Here is a 25,250-nt window from a genome sequence, read left to right as displayed (position 1 = left end):
AGAAACATAAAAGCTGTAATGCTTTTATGATGGTGATAGTCAGCCATCTTGAAAAAAGTTCTGTGTGCCCCATTAGAAAAAAGAATATTACAGAAATAGTGGTCCTAAAATAGGCAAAAGCATTATATGGAAACAGTGTGCATATGAAGGGGGACTGAAACCTGAGGGCAAGAAACTACTGACATTACTGATCTCTTCTTGGTACAAGAGCAAAGAAATATTTAACACAACTGAAAGTCAGAAGATGCTAAAACAAGCAATGCTACCTTCACACACAATTACCAGTCTGGAAAGCTTCTTGACACTAGATATAATATGGCTTGAAATGCAGCTTGATAAATGTCAGAGTGAGCCCAAGAGGTCATTTCTCACTGAAAGGGGTAGTTCTAGTCTCCTCATCCTTGCCTGTCTCTTCTCCTCCTCCACTCATTCCTCAGGGATTTGTTTTCTGTCTATAAGTTAAATTGGCTAGTCACTGTCTGTGAATTTACTGACTTTCAGAGGGGTCGGGTGAATGTCAGAGGGAGGGAAGCCACAGAGAAGGGGACTGTGAGAGTCCTCTCTCAGCAGTGGCAAGTTGTTAGATTGCTTCAGACCATCTCATTAACCTCGACTGATTCAAAAAGGATTATACACTTAAGTAAGTAAAAAGCCATGGTTACTTTAGTTTACACTGATCATGAAAGGTTGCTTATCTTCCAATTCATGCAATTAAGAAGAAATTTTCAAATAGGCTGTATATTCTGTAAATGTGAATGATCAGATTTCTTCAGTTTTCTGTGGCTACCAGACTGATCATATATCGATCTGACACTTCTTATTTTCCAAATCTTCACTGCCTTAATTGCACAAGTCAGATTTGGCCTAATTATAAACTCAGTTTCATATACAACCATCTGCCAAAATTACCATCTGTAACAATTCAGCCTTTAGTTTTGAGAAAAGGAAAACCCTTTGAAATATATTGTAGCTGAACTCCAATTACATGTGAAAGTAATGACAGCTGAGACATTTATACTGAAAGATCTTTCTTTTAGCATGCGAGTATGAATGCTTAGAACTCAAAATTGTATGCAGTGCTGACATGTTGTATAGCTCTAGCCATTGAAAGACATTGGAGTTTCCATGGACCACCCCTGAAAGATACCCTTGTCCAGTACTTCAGTATCAACAGGAAAATGCACTTAAAAGTATGTCCTCTCTTTTAGGGGTGCATAGGAATTCAAATTATACTCGAGTTTCTGATGCAGTAATGCAGTCACTGGCTTTTTATGTTATAGGAAGCAATTTGATCATTCCCATGCCATCCCATTTTTGCCATCTTCAACTTACATTGTCCTAGAACAACCTTATACATTGCTTCGAATTCCTAAAATGGCCGTTTTGGCAATTTGCTGTCTTTAAAAAAAGTAAATGCATAAGTCTCTTGAAAATAATTTCAGAAAGAACTTTTAAAATTAACAATGGCACGATGCATTTTAGTAAATTGTGAAAAAGCAATTGATGTTAATTTTCTGTGGTGGAGAGATGTGCAGTTGGAATAATAATCACTTAGGTATTTTTGACATACGGAAATGTTTTTAATGTAGATCAAAAACTTAAAAGACATAGTTGATTTGTTCTTACTAATATACCAACTTAATTGCTTTAAGACAAGGCATAATGTATTTGTAATTCCAGCTTGCTGAGGTAAATGGCTTATTGCCTGCCCAGTGCTTACGTTGTCTTGCAAGCATACTTAAATGTTTTGAAGATTAGTTTCTAATTTGATGTGTCAGTTACCTGATTTGTCTACAGTCCCACAAGCTGTAACTTCAAGGCATTTGAGATTAATCTCATCCATCAGTCTATTGCTTTGGATAAATATTCTTTTCACAAAATAATATAGATTCTTTCTTAATGTCCTTATATTCTAATAGCAGTGTCAATGTAAGATTGTGTTATTCTTTCACAGGTCATTACCTTAAAGCTAAATTGTTCATTTGGGTTTTGAGTATGTATAGGAAAGAATCCGATTCAAATTACATAGGAAATAAAATGCCATCTAAGAGCTTAGAGCATTTTTTGGAAGTCAGATTATTTACTGGGTAGCTTTCGTAAATAAATATGAGAGAATTGAGTTGAAATCAGGATCTTGAAAAAGTTGAGGTTTTTTTCCAGTAAGAAAACAATTTAAATCTGGCTTTGTTTTACTCTGTGTTATTTGGAAACAGCTGAGATAAATTTGCATGATTCTCACAAACATTTCTTGGTGCACTACTAATACATACAGCTCAGCTTGTCAGGTACAGTGATAAGAAGTACAAAATCAAGATCTACTGAAATCTTGAAAGTGAATAGTTTTAAATAGGTCTAGGAAGAGTGTAAGCCTAACAATGTTGCTTCTGAGGGGCTCATTGAAACTTCATTTGATTATTGACAAATGTGTAGTCATATGCTCCAAGTTTTTGAATGGTAGGGTTTAAATTTATGCATTTCCCAGGGTAATATCTTGACAGACCTTCTAGTTAGCTAACTACTGTATCAAGAAACACTACGTAAATGAGCAAAGAGCAATAGGATTTTTATTGTGACAAATAAGTTCAACAATGAGTTGTGTAATGGCACTCTTTCATCCTACATTAGAGCAGTGTGTGAAGAATAATTTTCATCCCTGTTACATGCTCCAAGGTAATCATGTAGGTTTACAATAGTGCATATAAAAGTATCTTTTGAATTCTGAAAGAATGAGTAACAGCTTTTATTACTTATGCTCAAAATTTTAGGTGTCACTGTTGATGATGGAAGGAAACCTCAAATATCCATTAAGAATTTCTCAAAAGATCCAAGATTTAAAGTAGCTGAAAAGCAGAATGACCTTCTTTCGTCAATGTTATAGTTGGTGTTGAAAACTTTGGCAAGAGGTTTGGCTAAATACCTGGTTGTTTTTAATCTCTTCAAAATACAAAATAATTTTCCTCACCAACAGTTTACAAGAGAAAAATACATGTTACATAATAACTAGAAAAGTTATCAACTGAGGTTTTGGGGGATCAAAGTGAAAACTTCTCCGTTTTGGGGCATTGAGATTTCCTGTTCCAAGCCTTTTTCAGTTGATGCAGGTGCTGCTGTCTGGAATATATCCAGAGAAGTCAGCTTTTGTGTGCATAAATTGGGAATGCCTTTTATTTCAGCTGTTATTTATAAATGGGAAAAACTGCTCTGACTAATGAGGAGCTATCCCTTTCAAAAGCTGCATGACTTAAAGTGTTGACTTTAAGTTGTTCGCTCCTCTTCACTTCAGAAGCAACCACCTGGCTGGATACTGCATCCATTGTATCGGCTGCAACAATGTTCAGTAAGAGGTAGGGTAATCCTCTATTTACATTTACTGGAGAGGAGAGCCTGTGAACCTAAGGTATTATAGAGAGTAAATAAATACAATTTGTAATCTGAGAGGAGGTAAGAGAGAGGGAATGCTTTGTTTATTTTCCATGAGGTTTTGGGGTTTTTATGTTGCTTCTGTGTCACGGACCACTGGAAGTCAGATGGGCTTTTTAATTAGACATAACAAAGACTTGGATAGTAGGGTTGATCTCCATAAATATATCAAGAGAACAAACTGGAAAGATGGGAGTATAACTACACAAGCAAAGGAGCAGTGTTATCATGAGAAAAAATTAAAAAACACTGAGAAAAGGAGGCTGAGGGGAGACCTTATTGCGCTCTAGAACTACCTGAAAGGAGGCTGTAGCCGGGTGGGGATCGGTCTGTTCTCCCAAGTAACAAGCGATGGGACAAGACGAAATAGCCTCAAGTTGTGCCAGAGGAGATTTAGATTGGATATTAGGAAAAATGTCTTCACCGAAAGGGTTGTCAAGCACTGGAACAGGCTGCCCAGGAAAGTGGTTGAGTCCCCATCCCTGGAGGTATTTAAAAGATAGATGTGGTGCTTAGGGACATGGTTTAGTGGTGGACTTGGCAGTGCTAGGTTTACAGTTGGACTCGATGATCTTAAGGGTCTTTTCCAACCTAAGTAATTCTATGATTCTATGATTATTGCCTCCACTCCCACTTTCCTCCTCACTCTTTCTATTTGGTTTTATCCAGTCCTATTACAAATGTAAGCTGTCGCTGGCATCAAAGGAGTGGGATATAACAGAACTGTTATCTGGAGCCTACCTATCCCAGGAGTTACCTGAAGGCCACAGTGACTTTGAAAACTGATACCTGCTGTTGAATGGGGCAAATAAAGTCAGTCAAGAGATTTATGCTCCAGGAATACCAGTTTTTTGATTGCCTGTTGAGAAGGACTGCCTAGACCTATCCCTGTATGTTGGAATTCAGGTTACTAATGTCATTTGCCTTAGTAGCAGATGATGCCAGAGCTTTTCTGGATGGACTGCAGAGTACCACATTTGCCTGATGTTGGTCATGAGATTTTCACAATGGCAGAGGGACTGAGGAAAGCTTCTGGAGTTCAACCCCATGATCTTTATCATGATGCAAACCGTGTCATTTATGTAACCTCTGTTTCTCACCTTACCCTGAGTGCTCTTGTAAACCACCCATGTAGACAGCAGCTTTAAAAAGTCAGAAGATGAATAGTCTCATGATATATAGTACAATACTGATGTGAAAAAATGTCATCCTTCACTGCCAAAGCTTATACTGGTGTTGGCGTATCAGAGAGATCCAGTGTTCTTTAATCACGTCTAAGCTTGCAATTGTAAGGATGTAATACAATTAAGGTAGGTGGATGAAACACACTTAACTGTACTGGCATCTAGTTTTAGTCTGTGTTCAGCAATTATCTTTTTGTAATGAGGTCTCTCATATCAAGCAGGTCAGAGAAATCAGTTCTGAATTTATATCCTTATAAAGATACAGGGCATATCAGGGATGTTATCAAAGAAATTCAGAGTTGAGAAACAGAACAATGTCTTTCTGAGGACATGTCTTTGGTTTAAGACCACGTTGACCAGTCTGTGATTTACATTTCAAAAATCATCCTCTGCTTATACAAGGAAGTATAAAAGGATTGAAAAGAAAACACGAAAAAAAGAAAAAGAAAAAATGCCTAAAAACCTTTTAATTTTGTGTAAGAATATTTTTTTCCTGATGTTCTCTTTCCACTGGCTCAAGCATGAACTGAAAACTCTTCAGATTTATAATACAGTTTCGTTTCTAGCAAAGTTTATGTACATGAAAGAGTAATACACTTAACCTGTTTTACTTCATACTACAAATGAAATACTAGGAAGAACAGAGATATTTTCATCATGTACGTGAGTTTCATCGTATGCCAAGTATCAAAATAGCTGATGTTTTCACTGTTCTTGATTTTTTTTTTTTTAATTTTGTAGTGTAATAGTTCTCCCAACCCAAATTCCATGTACTTTATAGCAGATGGTAAGAATTAAAGATCCAGTACAGAATTTTCTATAACAACTCTTATCCCATTTCATTTACTGATACTCGAAGGTCTAAGATTAAAAAGGGTGGCTCTGTATACATTTTCATTATAATTCAAAAGAATATTCAAGATAGTGGATTTTTTCACACAAACTTGGCAAACAAGCAGGACATCTGAAATAGATCTTTAAAAGAATCTTTAGTTAAGTATTTTACTTAAGAGAATGTCTTTTCATTCCCTGAGGAAGTCAGATCATCCACCTCCATATATATTGTGAGAACCTTGTCCTTGCTGCCAAGATAATCTTGTATCTTACTTTGCCTTCCCCTTAAAATTACTTAAAAATGCCTTTGGATTTATGCTAGAAAACTCTTTTGTAAGTTCCCAGGAGGGAAAAAAAAAGACAACTTCCTCTTTGGAGTTTGTGGGAGGTTTTGTTGAGTCAATGTGTAGGTATTTTGAATCTCAGTGTCTCCATTAACAGAACAAGTAAATATTGGTCTCTATCAGTCTAAAGTGGGATAGAAAAGTGTAAAATTTCAGTACCAGTCCTGGATGATTGTAATGGAACTTTACAAGGAAGGGGAAAAAAATATCTTTTGCCAGTACATATGTGCTAAAAAGACTGTACTAAGTGAAGGACCTCTGAAGGTCCTCATAATCTCTGATTATGACTTAACAGGAAGACTTCTTTCAAAATATGTGGGTTTTTTTTATTTTTAACCTTTCTTCCAATTGCAATGTTTTTATCCATAAAACTCCTGGTTCTTTGCAGAACTAGAATGCCACCTGATGGATGATTATCAGTAAATATTTATTTGGACACCATTAACATAAGCTCCAGAGGGAGCATCCATATATAATTACCTGTCTCTTGGTAACTTCACTTCCCGGTGTTTGGGAACTAAATAAACTGTCTGTCATCCAGGAGAGATTTAGGATGCATGAAAGCCGCCTGAATCCCTGATTGTCAAGTGAGATCAAAAAGTGGACAAAATTTATTATGGACCAAATAATATTTTTAAAGACCAAAGCCAACATTTTTAGGACAGCCAAATATTTTACATGGGTATCCTTATGGGGTGGAAAATAAATACATTAATTTACACATTAAAAACACTGTTTTGTAGTTGTAATTACAAAATACCTGGATTACACAGATTTGCAAGGCAAACTCTATATCAATTTACACTTCCTCTTGCTTATCATGTTCATGTTGGTTCCAGGTGAAACACACAAACCAAACACAGCAGGAGTTTGGTTGCACCTTACTAAGTGCAACAGTAGCACATTGGCTGGACCAGCCTGCTGCTTCTGCATCTGTCAGGGAGAGCTGGAAAGGGTAGAGGATGATAGCAATTGGCCTGAGGCTGCATGAAATTAAGTTGGCATATAGTCTAAGCAGCTTCCTAGTTTTCCCAAGATCTGGATAGTGGGAAAGAATAGTGTGATTCATCGTTGTCTCAGCACAGTAAGACCATGTATCTTAAATGTGTCTGTCTTAGGAAAAAGATGTGCATAACTTGGCAGAACTAGAGAATGGTTTCTCCTTCCAGCTGAAGAAAAAGTAGTGAAGAAAAAGTAGTTCTGCATTAGCATTTAACAGGTTTGGAACTATTTTTATTCATTGACCTGAATAGAGCTATTTTTGATTCATTAACAGTATACCTTAGAAGTGAACAAGGTCTGTAAGCATCTGGATACAGCAGTTGCCTTTTCCTTTGCACGTGTGGCTGGTGGAGTCCAGCAAGTGCCACTTTAGCATTCTGCCACCAAATGGACATTTAGCTGAAAAATCCTGCTCTTGTCAGTTGTTATTAGGCATTCCAGAAGTCCCTCATAGGATGAGTGTGCAAAGGTTAGGGGGAATAAGTTTTATGGTTGGGAACATCATGGAAAGGCAAATACAGAATGTCACAAAAAGATTAAACAGCTGTGAAAGCAGGTTGCCCACTTAACTCATTTGAATGTAGGGGGCAGTGGCACCTTTCCCTGCTTATGTTTTTAACAGTAACTCATTAATTTCCTTTCCCTTTACCCCATGAAGTACCCTTGTATTACATATTTTAGATATTATATGCAGAACTGGGTAGAAGAGTAGTCTGCATTCTGTAAATAACTGAATACGTGTTCAAATATTTCATGTCTAAAGCACTCCAAAACTTACTTTGAAAAAGAGTGACCAGCATTTCTGTAATCCGTGTTTAAATCAGAATCCAAATAAATCACTCTGATACTCCCTGGTGAATTTTGTTTACTTTTATCATCATTCTCCCTACTACACATCATTGTTAAAAAAATGAAGAATAGTATCGGTCACTAGAAAAGTATGCATCTGCTTTTTGTATTCATAACAAAGTATGTAGGGTGTGATCCAGAGAGTTTTAGGTGTCTCACCCCAGCAGGGTGACTCACTGAGCTGGAGTTAGCCTCCATTTTGTTCAATGGACTGCCAAAAGGTTGTTCAAGAAAACTTGCATGTTGACTGGGGAGCTTCCCAGAAGTTAGGGTGCCCAGATGGAGGAGCATGTGCGAGACGAGGATACACATAAACGTTCTGATGCCTGTGCAGCGAACATGTCTTTTTTTTTCTACATAATGGCTTGCCAGTGTAAAATGCATAAATGTTCTGAAAAATAAGGGTCAGGAATACCAATGTACCCCCATTTTGCCCCTTCTGGCTAGGAAGCCGTCATAGGTAGGAAAGTGTCTCCAGTGGTAATTGCGAGGTAGATATCAGAGGAATATAGATATCTGTGAGTTGGAATTACCTTGGTTAAAGGAAGTTTAACCCAGGTCCATCACTCGTTAGTGAGCACCCTAGTTGATAGGCTATGATATTCGGTTAGACTAGTGCCAGTCTTTTGAAGGACAATGATGGGTGTATGCTGGACTTAATGCTTCAACTATGTGTTATTCAGGGATCATGCAGTGTTTTCTCCAGCTACACTGAACTAATCTCCAGGGTACCTGAGAGCATGTAGAGACCTTTCCAGTTCCAAATGTGCTTGCCAAAATACTTCACTGCTTCCAGAACGAGGTGGTCATGGGTGGGTGACTTTTTTTTCCACACCTAACTCGCTTGTCTGGGGCTTGAGCAATATTTAACATTTAAGCAGTACTTAGGCACAGCTATTTAGAGTACTAAAGTTAGCGCTGTCATTTGCATGGGTGAAGGTATTGCTGAATAACATGAAAATGGATTACATTCCATATAAATGCTCTTCTTTCACTTTAAGATTTTTCTACGCTAACAGTAAATTTCTTAATTGGTTAAAGACAATTATTCCATGACTTTAATTATCTCTGTCACAGCTAAATAACTAAATAGATTAGTAGACATATGAAATAATTATTGTGCTCCTGGATGCTTTGTGGTTAAAAAAAAATAAAGGCAAGAAAGATCTTTTCTTGCTATTTTCATTTTCTCTGAATCTTCTTACAAAAGGCTTTTTAAGGCATAAGTATGAACATTAAGTTAGCTATCTGTGACTGACCAACCAATGTTGTCTATGGCAACAAGTTCACAAGCTGTGCCCCTGCGAAGCAGCATGCAAACACTGCCTGAGGAGCCGGTATGGAGAGGTGTTCCTACCCCAGCATTAGCAGAAGTGAAAAATAAATTTGAGAAGCCTGGCCCAGGGTGAATATTGTTCCACATTGCCAGCTAACCCTACTGCAGCCATGGCTTAGTTGTGGTTAATTGGATGATTTGCTCAAGAAACTGGGCTGAAAAATTCCATGGCTAACATGATTTGAATGCAAGAAATTTTATAATGAAGAACCCATTCATCTGTGTAGTTACTGTCTCTCCCTGTGCTTAATGGTTTTTTGCATTTTATTATTTGCCTTTTTTTTTTTTTTATGATTTCTCCCTGCTTATGATTAGAATTGTTGTCAGTCCAAACTAGATATTTGGAAATGTCCAGACTTTCCAATGTTTGGCTTATTTAGCAATGTGGTATTCCCCTTGCTGCTTTCCACTTAAGGTATTAGCTGAATGTTAACCAGTGTGGATTGAGTATCTTTGATGGCATACTGTGAAAAAGATGCTAAAGCACTCATTCAGCAGCCTTTGTCAACACTCCAGATCATAAATGAAGAACATCATAAATGAAAAAGTTGTTGATTTACAACTGAAAGGATAGCCTTCAACACATATGGATCACTAGCTAAGCCTCTAAAATGCTGTTAACTGAAATTATAGATTGTGGTTTATAAGCAATAATGAAAATCATTTGCAGAATGATCAAAACTGTATACTTGAAATCTTTAATTTGAAGTATCCTCTCCAGTCTAATCAGCATTTTTCCCTTTCACAAAAGCAACTTAAATATTCAGTATTTAAGAGATTTCAGAATATAAAAACAATTGAATAATTTTTGAGCCAAAAATAGGAAGAGGCCCTTTGGTATACAGGTCTGCCTCCTGTCTGCCATATATCTTCAATTTAATGCTGGTAGATGATGTGTGATTAAATCCTGTGGCCAGCTTTGAAAATCCCATTTTAGCTTAGAAGTAATTATATATGGAAATCTGTTATGAGTACTGTGTGGGTAACTTTCATTTGTGCTTAGTAAAGTGTAAAACTGGAATCTCTATTTGTAAAGCTGTTGTTTAAGCTTCTCTTTTGTTCTGTCCTTGATTTAATTCAGTCTATTCAAGTTTTGCTCAAACAGCAGGTTTGGTCATTAGTAAGTAACACAAAAATAGCTTAGCTCTTTGATCTATACAGTCCTTACATACAATGTGCCTGTAGGCATGTGTAATATAAATATTTTGTAAGTGCAAATAATTAAAAGATTTTGGATAATAGGCATGTTGAAACTAGCAGTATTTTGCAGATTTTCATTTCCTGTTGGATGACACAGGGAACAAATAAGCAAGAAAAACCTCAAATCATCTCAAAATTTACAAAGCATTTGTTTCTAATAGCAGTTATAAAAATTACTATGCTTTTAAATCCCATTATTTACATAGGGAAAAAAAAGTGTGTTCTTATTGATTTGCATAATTATAAAATGTGTAGTGATTTTAAGGTTCATGTATGGGTTGTCGTTAGATCCAGAAGTATGAAAATTGACAAGATGCATCAGAGTTCTGCTTTTATTTGGAGTGTGCTGCTGCTTTTATTAACATTACTCAGCTGATCTGGCAAAAAAGTATTTCCAGTTAAAGAGTTTTGTTACTTTTTTGATTATCAGACTGTTAGGTTAAACATTGCCCTATGACGGTGAGACAAGTCAGTGAACAGATCTCATCTTCCTTTACATACTACTCAATATTGAGGAACCCAGTAAAGAAATAGGTGATTTCTGGCGTGTACTCCATCTCCAAAGAAAACATCAGGGAAACATCCCTGAACCCCAGTGAGTGTAACTGCTAGTGTACTGTTTAACTCTGAAGGTAGAACTACTTTTTTTTTAATTCTTGAAAGCAGTATAGTTAGTCTACTTTGGAGCTGGCTGTCATTAATTTCTTGCCTTTTTTATAACAATTTTGTTTCAAAAATCATAGTGGGGAAGTAGTCTGTTAAATTGAGGTCCCCTTTGGTTTCCTCTGTGATTCTGGAGCTTATGTGAGGAGAGGTCGATGTTTCTCCGACCATCTAAAGCTAGCTCTTAAACAACTTTGAGCTCTTATAGACTGCAAGGAGCTCTCAATGGTCCTTTCAGAGACTAGCAGCATCGCTGTCACTGCAATATGCAAACAGAAGCAGAGGTACAAACACACCGAGGTTGGCCAAATTAGTCAAGAGGAGGAATGTCAGAAGAACCAGGTTCCCGCGTTCCAGGTCTCACTACCCTTTCACTGGAAAGTAGAGAATAGAAACAGGGTTGTTGTCTCTTGTGTCTCAAGTGTGGCTCTGACACAATGACAGCTTCATTGCATCTCTGGAGAGCTTGGCTGGTTCATAAATGTGTAACTGCAAGGCTTTGTATAGCATAAGATACAGAGGTTTTGTAAGACTGTTAAGACTTATTCTCAATTCTTCACATAGGTAATTATTCTCAATAAATATTTGTACAAATATTAAATTAAAACTATTTCTAAATGCTAGTTACATTGAAGCAAGAGGCATTCTCAAAAGACATGCTGCATATTGAATGTGTGCTTTGCTTAGAATATTTTCGATTTCTTTTTCTGTAAGTCTACCCACCGTCATGGTCCTGTAGTGTCTGAAGGTATAGTTTAGGGAAAGCCAAGGGCAGGCTCCAGCAAAACGGGCAGTCCTGGCTTGTCCCATCTGTAACGGAGCATTTCTGCTGTCTCAGTTACCTGGATCAGAAAGCTGGCCTGCCTGTAAAGTAGCACAGGAAAACAAACATGGAAGTTATCTGCCTGGTACAGCTGGCTAATCCATCTCATCGGTACCAGTGCAAGAGGCAGGGGGAGGAGGCTAGATTGTCTTTTCCAGCAGCAGCCCACACTGGTTTTGCCTAAATGAGTCAGGAAGCTGTATTCTAAGCAAGCAAATGACCAGTTTTCCTTGAGATGTAAGATACATAGAAGATTTAAGAGATATAAGATACAAGAGAGAGTTTTACTTGTCATTTAACAGCTCTAGGGAAAGTGCTTAGCACTGTTCTGTCATGTTTATGTAACTCCCAAGCAATCTTTATCATCATGCTTTCTTAGCCCCTCTGGGTTTACTGTAATGACACTTAATCTTTTAAATCTGTTATTTTCTCACTCTGCTTTCCTGGAGAGCTTCATCTATGTTGTTTGATTTGTTTTGGTCTTAAATTGAAAGGTTGGATAGCATTTGAAGGCAAGGCTGGACATGGGAGCTGTCTACCTGTCACAGGGAACAGACAGGCCTGAGATGCATCTTAGTTCGTGCAAAAGCAAATTTTTTTCTCAGTCCTGCTCTCGTGGAGGCTCAGGAGCCTGGACAGGCAAATTCCATACTTGCAGTAAATGTACATCATCATGGGCTCTTGCTGACAGCTTCGGTCAGCTGGCACAAGAAGCTTCATAACCCAAGGCAACTTTTGATTATCCATAACTTAAATGCTTTAACATTTTGGAAATAAAGATCTGCAGCTTAAACTTGGCACGGGGCTCTGTGAGAAACCAGCAAAGCACAAGGAACACCAAAAGGTGAGGAAGTTCAGGCAGTGTAGCGAAGGAGACACCCAGGTGCATCGCTGCTAGTTATCTGGTGCTTTTCTGGCCGAGTCACACAAGCCTGTGTGAGTACATTGCATTGCTGTTCCTAATAGGATTTAGGAAGGGAATCTAGTGCCAAAGCCAGGCTGCCACTCCTGAGAGGCCAGAGCATGTCACTTAGAGAAAATGTATTGTATTGCTGCTTGAAATCTCAGTATTCAGGCAGAGTCCAGTTGTGGTTTTGCTTGCAGTTTAACTACCCAAATGTAATGGCTGTGATGATGAACTTTCTCCATTTATCTTGCTGTGGTCTGGTATCGTTTTGTTCCTTGTCAACCATTATCACTTTAGAGGCACGGGTTTATCAAATACCTTATCGGGTGAATGACAAGTATTTAGTTAGCTTTATGTTGATGATGAAGAATATCGTAAAGTTTGTCTCTTTCTCTTCTTTGGTATCTGTAAACTTTGCAGAAACTCACCTAAGCAGGGTCCTGTGCAAGTAACCTGATGGCTCAATACCAGGTTTTCCATTATTACTCTAAAGGTACTTCCTTCCAGAAAAGATCAATTAAGTGCATTTCTGTGTATCCCTGCCATGAAGATTGGCACAAGTATTGGTATGAGTATGTCCTCATGAAAGTTGAAGAGTATTGTTGCATCTAGACTTTGTGCATGAAAAATATTAGTACAATCTCTTGTTACTTCATGTTTGGAGATTGCTTATTTAGGGTTTCTTGTTTCTTTTTTTTTTACTAAATAGACTTGGATTATCACTTGCTTTTGTCTTCAACTACTCCTACTTAATCCTCTTGTCAAAGCCCAGAGTTCCTGCGGGAATCCAGTGACAGATGATGTGAATGACATTGCAAAATTGGTAAGTAGCTTTCATTTTAAATTATTCTTTATGTTAAACAATAATCAGTGGCTAATGAAAGATTATTGTCTTTGTGTTACTGATTTGTGTGGAGCAGACTGGCAGCAAACACAACTGAAATGAACCAGAAGTCTTTACCTAGGTGTATAGGAAACTTGTGCCATATATAAAAATAGTATGGTATTAGGCATCGTTGTAGCAATCAAGGCAATAATGATCAAACAGCTCTTACAGTCATTAGGTGTGAGTGGGCTACACTCATTATATGTTTCTCTCTCTCCTTGCTGTACCTAGAAGTTTAAGTCTGAAGGACTCATGGCTTTGTGTAAGACCTGAATTCATTTAAGTACATTTTAACTGTTACTTAATTGAACACTGCATTAACCTGAAAAACTGCATCTGCTTGTGTGAAGTCAGTTGGTATTTAACTCCACTGAAGTCAGTGATTATGCTAACTTGCAGTAGTGCAGGATCTAACACCACAATTTTTAAGAAATAATATATAATGAACACTTAACAAGCATACCTTCATCTACATATTAATTGAATTATGGCTTCATTATGGAAAAATGGCTGCAATACCAGCATTAATATTATCAAATACTTAATTTGAAATCCCTTGCATTTGCTGCCAGTGCAGTGTTCTTAACTTGTTTTCTTTGGGCATTGTTATATATATTGGCACATAGTGTAGATCTCTGGGGGTGCTCTATAGTCCTACTCAAATGCTTAGTTCTTCACATTACGCCCTTCAGGCAGAATTCTGATAATATTTAATCTCTTGAAAGAATATTAAGCTTTGATTTAAATCTGTTGAAAGCACCACAGAATAACAGAACTCCTGTGAGGGCTGGTGAAATTGTTTAGTACAGGTTTAGCAATAACTTTTTGTCAATTATGTATCCTCAGAATAAATGCTTTAACTTTCCCTTTAGTACAATTTAAACTTCAAGAATGTATAAATACAGGTTACAAAAATTTGCATGCAGCTTGAGTAATCACACTTTGCTTTTGAGATAAAGAAACCTAATTTCATAAAAGTTAGGTTAGTCTTTAATTTGACTGTGACTTTCTGTGTCATGTTCCTACATCTTGCTCCAGACTTGTCCAGCAACTGCCGTTCTTGCAGATATCCCTGCAGCACTATGTTTCCATACCCCCACCCTCCTCCACATCCCCTCTTAGTTCTCCACATGCAGCGTGGTTGCTTGGTCCCTCCCATGCCCCATAGGCATGATGCCTACCTGAGCAATGTTTTGAGCGCTTGCCCGATTTATATCCCCTTTTGCTTGGGCTGCTGCCTGGGCAGGAAGGACTTTGTGTTGTTCTGGTGTATGTTCTGCTTGTCATGGAAGAAAACCTCTGCCAACTGTCCAGGGTGCACTGTGCTTCTGCTGCTGCCAAGCCGGAGCAGAGTGGGGTAGGGCTGAGCTCCTCCAGCCACTCCTCGGTGAGAATGCTGTATGGTCCTTCTCCTGACTTACACCCATACCTTTCAGATCTCTCTATAAAATGCAAAATTTGGGTGAAGTTAACTAACAAGTTCAAAAGTATTTTGGGTTGGAGAAATAACAGAGAGATGCAGAAAATACAAAGCCCAGGCACCGGGATTCTCTCTGTTTTGAGTTGTGCATCTGAGAATGTTTTGAGGAAAGTCTGTATCCCCGTTTTGTCTGTCTGCGTTATTATTTGCATAGATTTTTCTTGCAGAAATTTCTATAAAGCCACTTGGAATTGAAAGGATAACATGGAAATAAGCTTAGTATCTTAAATTTAGTATAAGAACTCTTGGTTTCAATTAAACTGACTATATTGCAAGTTGGTCATTCTCTTTTGAAATGCTACACCATGACAACTTGACATTGAGGAAAATATAAAAAAATATATGTATAATAAGGTTTAAAGTATTTTTAAAACAAAGTATCATTAGCTGAGAGTGTGAATACAAGAGGGGAGAAATTCACAGCGAATACTGACTGATTACATTACTTTGCTAAAAAGTACTATTTTTTATGCTATATGGAATATATCCTTAGTCCATATAATATGGACTCCAACATGATATTGCTTATAAATATAGTTCAGAAGACCCTACAACTCTTGTAAATTACTATAGGTGTTTTTGTACCACTTCTGCTGTTGTGTTTTTTTGAAATAAAATATACTCATTGAATTAAGGAATGATATTCTGATGACTTACATCTTCAAAATTAGCCATAGCACCCATAGGTGATTGGGTTCTTTATTGATCCTATTGGCCTTCAAAAGTCTTATTTCTCCGCTGATCCAAAGAGTTTGTGCCAGTAGGACATAATGTCTTTAATAAATGTCCTCCCCTTTCAGACTGAGAGCAAATTGTAGTGCTGAGGATTTCACAGGAGCCAATATTATATGTACAGTTATTGCCTATAGTTATTGTTATGTTATCCACAAGCTCTATCACACTTGCTGAGAGTGGTATGACAGTTGTTTCTAAAGGCCTTATTCTCGGCCACACTGTCATGTTCTTTAAACTCTCCACAATCATTAGTATAGTCCCATATCTGTGTGCAATAAACTAGCCATTCAGCAGTAGTACACAAGTCCCATCATTTAGCTTAGGATATTAACCTCTCTTCCTCCTGTCTCATCACAAATGCTCAGACATCAGCTTAGATTCAGTATGGCCTGAATCCTCCACTGATGCAGATTATGGTCTCTTCCTCTCCCCAAAATGTTAATCTTCCCTGGGCCTTTTCTCCTCACTGTAAAGGTGCATCACCATCTCTCTCCAGCCATTCAGGTCTATAACAAAGGTGTCCATTTTGGCTCTTGACACTTCACAGACCCTTGTAAGTTCACTTTTAAAACCTCCGTTGTTTTTCCTGTCATAACAGGAAAAAATGTTTTGTAGCTCTCTGTCCATACAAAGTCACTTTTCTTCCAAATTCTTGGTGGATAAAAATCCAGTCTACTGAAAAGTCTTTTTCTTGTTTCAACTTCTATAATTTTGCCCTTCTGTGTATTAATTTGCTGCTCTGACCCTGTATCTTCTACTTATTTCCTTCAAGCTGTTCCTCCTTTTTTTTGTTATCAACAGCAAGCGTCTTGGTTTTGTCTTCAAAGGCACTAACTATTAACACTGCCTGTGATGTCTTAACACATGCTGAGTTTGCCCCCTTGTCCTAGCTTCTCCTCATTATTTCCATGGTATCTGTTATGCTGTTCATGGCCGCAGGAAGGACTCTGTGCCACAATTCCCTACCAAACTCTTTTGCCTGTAGCTTGATACAACCTAGTCTTCATTTATTTGGTTCTGGGCTTCTTGTTCCAAGTACTGTAAGCCCCCTATATCACTAATAGAAAACCCCTGGGCATGGCTGCGGATGTGTTCTGCTCGACTGTATTGTATTCCAGGAGTATGAGAAGAACATGCCTCAGTCAACACTTTCTGTGACTATAGACCATGAATGTCTACTAAGCCTAAGCTACTGGAGAATAAATAAGGCACACTGTGCAGTGCCTGAAAATGTGGGTCATTTGCCTAATCAAATTTGTGTTGAGTGATAAATTGAGGACAGATGTATGGTGTAACTCATTTTCAGTGGTGTTAATCTGGATTTTCACTAGCTTCATACTAGACTCATACCAGGAGCTAGAATCGGAATGAAAGAGCAGATTCAATAACAATAAGGTTTCTGAGCATTAATCAACCTAAGACCAAACCGGACTGGTACCTATTCATACAAAAATTACTTGTATTTTCTGTAAAGACTAAATTTATTCAAATCTTTACAATATAATTTTGTCCTGTGAAGAATGTGTCCTAAGTAAAATGATTTTAAGAAGCAAAGAACAATTGAACAATCATTTTTGTTTATTTTTTAATAGTGAGAACTTTAAAAGAGCATAATTTCATACATATAGAGAACGAAAGTATTTAGAGAGTATTCATTCTGCATTACTAATCACTTGAACTCCTGCTTCTTTTTTAATGAAGATGTCTGGAGGGAAACACAGTACTTGATGAACAAATGTTCCGTATTATGAAACTGTAATTGCAGCACCTGTCAATAAAGCCTGTCCCCATTGTTCTTTTCAGCACAGTAAGTCAGCAGGAAGCTGCATTGCTGTAATTGTGGCACTGATTTTGCATAAGAATTAGGAATCTGTTGTATATATGTTTGTTAAATATGAACATCAAACCTACATATAAGTAGAATTTTCACTGAGCTGTGCAGTATGTATAGAATGTACCTACATATTTTGGTTTCATCCATTAACAAAATCTATGATATTCAGCTCTTCTTCCATGATCTACTTCTCTAAAGCAATTTTTTTTCTTTTGAACATTGGAAGCCCAAACAGTAGTCAGCATTTACTGACCAGGTTGCTTGTTCGAGACATGCTGTTTCAAACACTTTGCCTTCACATTGCATCTTTGCTGTAAATGTGTACTTTACACTCTCTGCAACATTTGATATTTATTTTTAAATGGATCTAACTCTCCTGAGTGAAGGGGTTATAAAAAATGATCCAGTCTTGTTATTCTGCAAATAATCTGCCACTATGGCTGTAAGAAGTGTGAATGGAAATCGTTAGCATGTTGTCTTATGCCAAATGATGAGGATTTTATTAACTGCTTCATTAGCAGATGACATAGAGTAGATTATAGATATGATGGACAGAAAATGGAAGCTCCTGCAGGAAAAGAAAAGCCAAGGATGCAAAGAAGGGAGATGCAGAGTTATTAAAGAGTAGGAAAAGGGGAATGATGAAGAGAGAAATGGGAGGTGGAAATGGTAGCCAAAAGGAGAGTATGATTTTCCCATCATATGCCTCAGAGTAAAAAAGAAATCCATGCTTGTCTCCTTAAAATTTTCAGAACAGTCACAATAAAGAGAATTTCCAAGAGCAGTAGACCTCATTTCAAATCACTTGACTGCAGAGATAGGTAATGTCTCTTATGTTCTGCTGTTGCGATGAAAGAGTAGTTTATGGAACCCAAATCGCTTTTACAACATCCCTTTTTCATCTCCCCGTCTATGTGACCATGAGCATATTTTAAAAGTGTATTTGGGTTATGCAACGTTAAAAATGCTGTATTAAATATTCAGGCCTCTGTATGTCAAAAGCAATCTTACATTCCCCAGTTTGAGATTTTGTTACAACTGGGAATATAGCACTTAATGTTGGGTTTATATGGATTTAAAGGCATAAGTCTAAGCTCCCTGTTCTTCACCTCTCCTCAGAGCCTGACAGGATTTCTACAACCACACACACCCACTAAATCAGACAAACTTTTTGTGGCATTTTAATTGCAATGCAGGGTTCTTTTAGTTCTATGCATTACTTTCCAAGATTGTCAGTTGATGTTCTCTATAATCATCAAAACTGTTACTTTTGTCTAAACCGAGGTAAGTCATGCAGGCAGGTGTTTTGTTGCCTCCAAGTTTGTCATGGTACTTAAGGACTTGAGTACAGGAACCAAAAAAGCCATTCCAGAACTCAGGGAGGTTCAAGGGACAGTCCCTTTCCATCCCTCTTTGCTCAGGCAGCTCTGAGCCCTCGTCCTCTGCTCCCTATTGGGAGCCGCAGCAGTCAGGCACCCCACACAGAGTAGGTATGCAGAGTCCTTTCATTCCTTTCAGGATCGTTTCAGCAGTTGAAAATCAAGTGTTGGTTTTGGATCATAGTCTTGGTGGTTAGTCTTCAACAAAATTTCAAAATTCATTTCAGGAAAGCAAGAGAGTACAAAATGCACAGGTTTAGTACAAACATATCCTTCACTCTTACATCAGGGGCTCTACCCTATTTTCTGTGCATGAGCTGGGAAGTCCAACTGGGACACAAATATAACTCCTTCGCTTTGACTGAGCTCCATCATTTACCATCAGCAGAGCATCTGGCATGTGGAGTTTAATCAATAAAACTTTAACAAGTTGTTTCGTCTCGAGGCAGGGCATATATTTTGTGTTTGACACCCTCCCCCCCAATGATCTTCATTTTTAGTAGTAAATTCAAAAATATCTTTTCTGATTCACAGTATGTCAAGGAGACAAATATCTGAGGCTGAGCTGTATTCTCCGGCTTTGTTTGAGAAGCTGTAAGAGCTCTCGGGCAGTTACATTTTTTTAACTGTGCATGAAAAGTGCTTGACAGGCTCTGATGCCAGTAAAGTAGATTGTATACATAATGCATATCAATTCTTGTAGTGTTCATTGATTTGGAACAAATGTAATCTTCCAGTGACCTTTCTTAAAGAACGGTCCTTTTGCTGACATTGCTAAGTGTTGAATCCCTCTAGAGTGAGTATGGCAAACTCTGCACATACAGTAGCATCTTCACTATCTTTGCTGCTTGAAGTGCTGCTAATCCTACCTCTCTAGGCACACAAAGAAGCTGGAAAAGAAACTGGATTACCTATTAATGTGTCATGATGTCAGAATGGTTTTAAAGGAAGGAAAATATACAAAAAATTGTGGATGAGGATTTAGAATAAATCAGATGCTCTAAAGAAAGAACAAATGTATTGCAATATTTTTCAGTATTTATAGTGTCTTGAATCAACTCTCCAAAGTGCCAAGTAAATAGAAATTGATATAGAGAATTTTAGTGGCACTTCTGCAACTGCTGTTTTGGGAATGTGTAGGTATAAAAATAAAAAAATAAAAAATAACATTGATCTACGGAAAGGAATTTACCAGGATCATTTGTATAAAACTTGTTTTTTAAAACTATAGGAGTAAGCTAGATGTCATTAAACTGAGAGATTGTGGCTCAGCCCATGTTGTAAATAAAAAAATGTTTGGAATTCACTAGTGACCGACTGTGCATAAGTATTGTCCATGATCATTTTGAGAACCATAACATTTTGAAATTGCTGTTTCAATTTTTAATTAAAACTAAATTTTAATTAACAAATAAAACATTCTGTTGTGTCAAACAAAATAGTACCTAAAAACTCCACAGGAAAAAAAATAATCCCTGTGCTGGTTGCTATAGAAGCAGAATCAAAAGCAGCCATAACAGAATGATCTTTAACCTGAAGAAGTAGAAATGGTTTGCTGAACAAAGTATAGATTCTGGTTCACCAAAGGAATAATGTATGTGCTTATTGTCTTTTGACTAAATGGATTTCAAACAAGGATGAGAAATATCAATTGAATCTTTCACTGATACAAAAGAAAATAGATTTGCTGTATCACTAAGCATCATAGTATTGGTAAACCTTTTGAAAACAGTAATTCAAGAGATTGTGGATCATGGCAGTGTCTCCCTCATCATCTCCCCACTCAGCACATTGCCCAGATGATTAATCACATCTCACAGTAGTGCTGGATCCCAGCTGTGGCAGATTGCATTGTATAATTCAGTGAGAACCCTTCTTCCACTCCTTGACCTTGTTTCAACACACCCTGTACTCACCCACATCTGCAAAGCGGTGCTCAGCTTACATGTGCGGAAGCTCTCCTTTGCCCCAGGATATTGCTATGATATAATTATATTGCTCATTGTTAGTAAGAGGCACAGCTTCAAAGTTAAAGTTGTGCTCAAGCATTTTTCTGACCTGGTACATAACTAAGCACAAGGCAGGCGAGAATTTCTTTAGGTTCGGATGCTTGCTGAAGTTGGAAATTATTTGAAAGAAAAAGGCTTAGAGACTACTGAGTCCTCTACTGGTTGGAGTGGTTGGGTTTACACAGAAATTGTCACATAAACACTTCAAGACATGCCATTAAAAGATGAAAATGCGGTGGAGTTTTTAAAGTAATGAATAACCTCAGATCACTTCTCCTCACCACATTACAGAGGTGTGAAAGGAGGCTTCACTTGTAAGCAAATAAGTCAGTAGCAGTTCCACAGGAAACTAAGTATGTAAGCTTTTGCACCTGGTAGGTTACTGAAAATTTGTGTTGAATATTTGACAGATTTTGTAGAATACAGTGATGGAAATTAAGTCTTACTTTGTGTAGTCAGTAATAACATTTTTATTATCTGTTTATTGTAGGTTGGAAATCTCCCAAATGATTATATGATAACCCTTAAATATGTCCCGAAGATGGATAGTCTGGTATGTACAACCACTTCAAGTTAATCCCAATAAAATAGCCCACTGGAACCAGTGAAGGCCTAACATTTTGTACCTAGTCCTATGGCTTAGAAAGTTACAGTTAAATAATAGTTATTTCACTTCCATATGCTTCACAAGTATTCATTTAAAAGAAATGTGGAGAGATTCCTGCAGTCACTTATAACCTTTTTAAATACAGGAATCTTAGAAAAATATTTCTTCGTATTAAATTTTTTAACATTTACTCTGGAAAAAGTCAAACTGCGTTATTATTTCATCATGTCAATTGAAAATTGTTGCTTTCTCAAAGAAGTAGTTTCTTTCTAATTGTACTTTGGAATATACTGGAGAATGTCCTTCTCATTTCAGCCAGTGGAAATGCCATTAAAGCACAACAAATACTGAGTAGCCAATAAAGAGAACCCTAAGTTCAGCAAATGGTAGTGTCAGTAACTAAACAAACTGGTAGAAAGTGAGGACATTATTTCATTCAAACAGGCTTTGGGTTATTCTTTCTATATAATCCCATAGTTAATACATAGTGATATTTTCAAATAAGCATTATCTACCTTCTTTAAAATTTTATAACATTATGTGTTAAAAACTTCTTCATATTATCTTATTTCCTATTTTACTAAATATTTTTGATGTTTTTCCTTAAATTTAAAAAAAATTTTTAGAAGGATGCATTGAAAATGGTCTTTTGGTTGTGGCATCCACTGCAAGAAAAAGGAGAGAAGGAAACAAGGTGAAGGTAGAAATTATGCTGAATGCTATACTGTACTATATTGTTTTAAGGAAAGAAAAAAAGTAAGAAAAAGACTAGTTTGTCAGTTAAACTGAACAACATTGTACTTGTCTTCAGAATGAATCATTGTACACATACATCAGTAGTTGGAAATCATCTGGTAGATATAAGAAGCTGTTTTTGTGTCTGTACAAAGTTTTCATTATGAAAAAACAGTTTATGTGTGATACACATAAAAAAGCATCCTATTCTACAGCATTGTAGCAAATCTAGCAATATTCTCTGTTGATATCGGAGAACAATGCCAGAAGCCACATTCTCTCAGTCCTGAATAACAAGAAGATGGCTGGAGGAAATGGAGGCTATGGGATAGTGAAGGGCCCTGAGCTGTGAGGTTATGAGGTATTGTGGCAGATCTATCAGTGTGCTTATGGGTTTTGTTGGAAGCTTGAGGCTTTTGCTAAAACTTAGAGTACTTTAGAAAACCCAGTTTAAACTTGATTCCTTAGACAGAAAAACTCTGCAGAACAAATACTATGGAAGTCGGATACTAGATCCTATATAATATAATTAAAACTAATGGAAAAATTTCCATTTCTGAAAATAGCTAATATCCAGAGAAAAAGGAAGTAAGACTGGCTGCCACCATCCCCTGGCTGTGGTGCTTTTTGAAATTCAGCGATTTTGGTGCCCGATGTGATGAGATTCACGTCTGTGGAGGACAGCTGTAGCCTGAGCGCTGCTCCCTAGCCTCCAGGATGAGCATGGCAGTTGATGAGCCAGGCTGGATCGGGGCTGCTCCCTCTGCTGCGCTCCTGGGGGGGCTGGCACTGCGGATGAAGAAGGCCAGGGAGCCTGCTTGAGCAATGAGTCCTGGTCGTTCTCACTGCTTAACTCTTACCTCACTCCATGGTTCAGTTTTGGCTGCCAGTAAGCAGTTTCTTTTCTATAGTTTAAATGCCATGTCATCTTGCTGCATCATATCCAGAAATGTAGATCCAGTTTACATTTACAATGAGTGGCCAAGAAATAAATAGGAAGAAGAGAAGTTCAGAGATGGGATTTCCATATTCCCTTTGCTCGTACGCCACTTTCAGTCACGGTGATGGAAGGTGCAGCTCTTGGCCACGTGCCTTCACAGGAGGAAGTATTCAGCGGTATTCACATCTCACTTTGCCAGATTCCTCTCTGGGGATTTCCAGTTGTGTTACACATACCATAGCAAAGGCTGGCTGAATAAGTAGGTTTTACTCCGGGTTCTGCAAGGTCCCTGCAAGCTGGGAAACACACAGCTTTGCTTAAGGTGAATGCCCTTTGTTCATCTCAGAAAGGACTGAAATGGCGCTCTGCCATTTTTTTAATAGATTTCAGTGTGTGCATGAAGTGGGAAATGTACCCAAGGTAGCAAGTCTCAAATGTAGATGACTAAAGGTAGGAAGGCAGGGTGAATGCAAAGCAGATGGGAAGCCAGTGTAGTGCATGTAACAGGAACAGACTGACCTGATCCATTAAACAGAAGGGTTGTTGCATTATGCACTAGCTCAAAGCATCTGAGTGGCTTTAAAAGTAGTCTCGCATAGAGTGAACTGTGTAGTCTAACCTGAAGGTTAAAAGGCAAAGATGACAGCAGCAGGGACTGAACTCAGAAGAAGAGATAAACTTCAAACTTTTAGATAGGTGTAGAAAGAAAAAGCTAAATGAGGACTACCTGGAAGTACAAGGGAAGTCATATTTGCAGTTGCCCTAAAATGTAAATCTTGGTCAAAGTTTACACAAAAAAAGCAGAGTTAAACCTCTATTTCTCCCTGCAAACAATGTCACATTTCTCAATTTCAGCAGTTTCATCCCTGTGTTTGGTAGGTATTGAGATAGCAAGTGATTGCACAGCTTGATATTACTGAAAAGAAAGCTTAAAGCTCTCGTGAAATACAGCTTTGTAGGTCAGAACGGTTCAGTCAGAGGAGACTCCCACGCACATGCTAAACCATGGGAGCAACAAAATAGATTCCCTGCTGGAATCACCAAATGCTCACTAGGAGAAGCGGCAAGCTTTTGCTAGTCCCTGCCAGAGGAGAATGCACACCCACAAAACCTCAGAGGAAAAGAGTTTCCAGGTTTGCAGTTCAGGGAAGCACAGTTGTTCTATGTCCGTGTTCCTACACCAAAGCAGAGGCAAATGCATTGTCTGTCTTGTGAGAGCAATGGGACATGGCACAATGCGTGCTGCTTGAACGGAGTACATTTCAACAAGCTTTCTCTGATTTATTTGCTTTTGTCTCTCCCCTCCTGTTGTTGTGCTTGAAGGAAAAAAGGGAAGCAGAATCAAGCCAAACGCCATGCATTTCACATTTTGTTTCATTCTTTTTTAAGTCATTGTTGAGATAATTCCAGGTCATAATACTGACTTGCCACTTATTATCTGTGTAGGAGAGAGTTGCACAGAAAAGTGAAAAGTCAGGTGGAGCTGAACAATGTGTTTACATTTCATTCTCTAAGCCTGGAAGCCCAATAGTCGGGTTAGTCTTCGAAAGTGTGAAATGTGTTTTTCCTCACCAAAAACATTTATGCATCAAGGCAGAACAACACTTGTGTCACTGAGAAAGTAATTTGTCGCCGGGTGATGATACTGCTAGTAGTGGATACATTTTTTTGCATAAAGAATCTGTATGCAGGTTTATTGAAGAAATTGAGTAAAATGAGATTAAGTCTAGAAGTGGATACATCGCCAAACACTTACTGTGTGTTGCAGAAGGTGGAATGGATGGATTCAGTGAATGCTGCCCAGGAAACTGGTTTAGTGACACTGAGAATACTTAGGGGTTGCTTCGCTAAGATCTTCATACCTGGCAGGCTTTAATGATCCTGAGACATTTTCAACCATTGAAAAAATAGCTTCACATATGGAATAAATTCCCATAACATTTACGATTAAAAATTCAGCATTTATTGGGAAAGGATTTCCAGGTACATGTTGCAGTGTGGCTAATGCATTACCTGTATTTTTGCTGACCATATTGAGTTAGGGTTTTTCCTAGGCTGGGTGGCTTTTTTATTTACTTGACTA

General features: G+C 37.8%; 1 protein-coding gene across 2 annotated transcripts in view; it reads left to right on the top strand.

The window, feature by feature from the left end:
• KITLG (KIT ligand) overlaps nt 1-25,250 on the top strand; it is a 56,078-nt gene that overhangs the window by 12,405 nt on the left and 18,423 nt on the right. For both annotated transcript variants that reach the window (XM_087767206.1, XM_087767205.1), the window contains exons 2-3: nt 13,272-13,385; nt 21,376-21,438. In XM_087767206.1, the coding sequence (XP_087623332.1) occupies nt 13,272-13,385; nt 21,376-21,438 (177 nt within the window). The remainder of the gene's footprint in view (nt 1-13,271; nt 13,386-21,375; nt 21,439-25,250) is intronic.

The sequence above is a fragment of the Nipponia nippon genome, unplaced genomic scaffold (genome assembly GCF_047370975.1).
Source record: "Nipponia nippon isolate SJK-2023a ecotype South Korea unplaced genomic scaffold, ASM4737097v1 scaffold_3, whole genome shotgun sequence".
Lineage (NCBI taxonomy): Eukaryota > Metazoa > Chordata > Aves > Pelecaniformes > Threskiornithidae > Nipponia > Nipponia nippon.
Note: the sequence above shows the minus strand (reverse complement) of the source record. Positions and strands in the feature narration are given on the sequence as shown.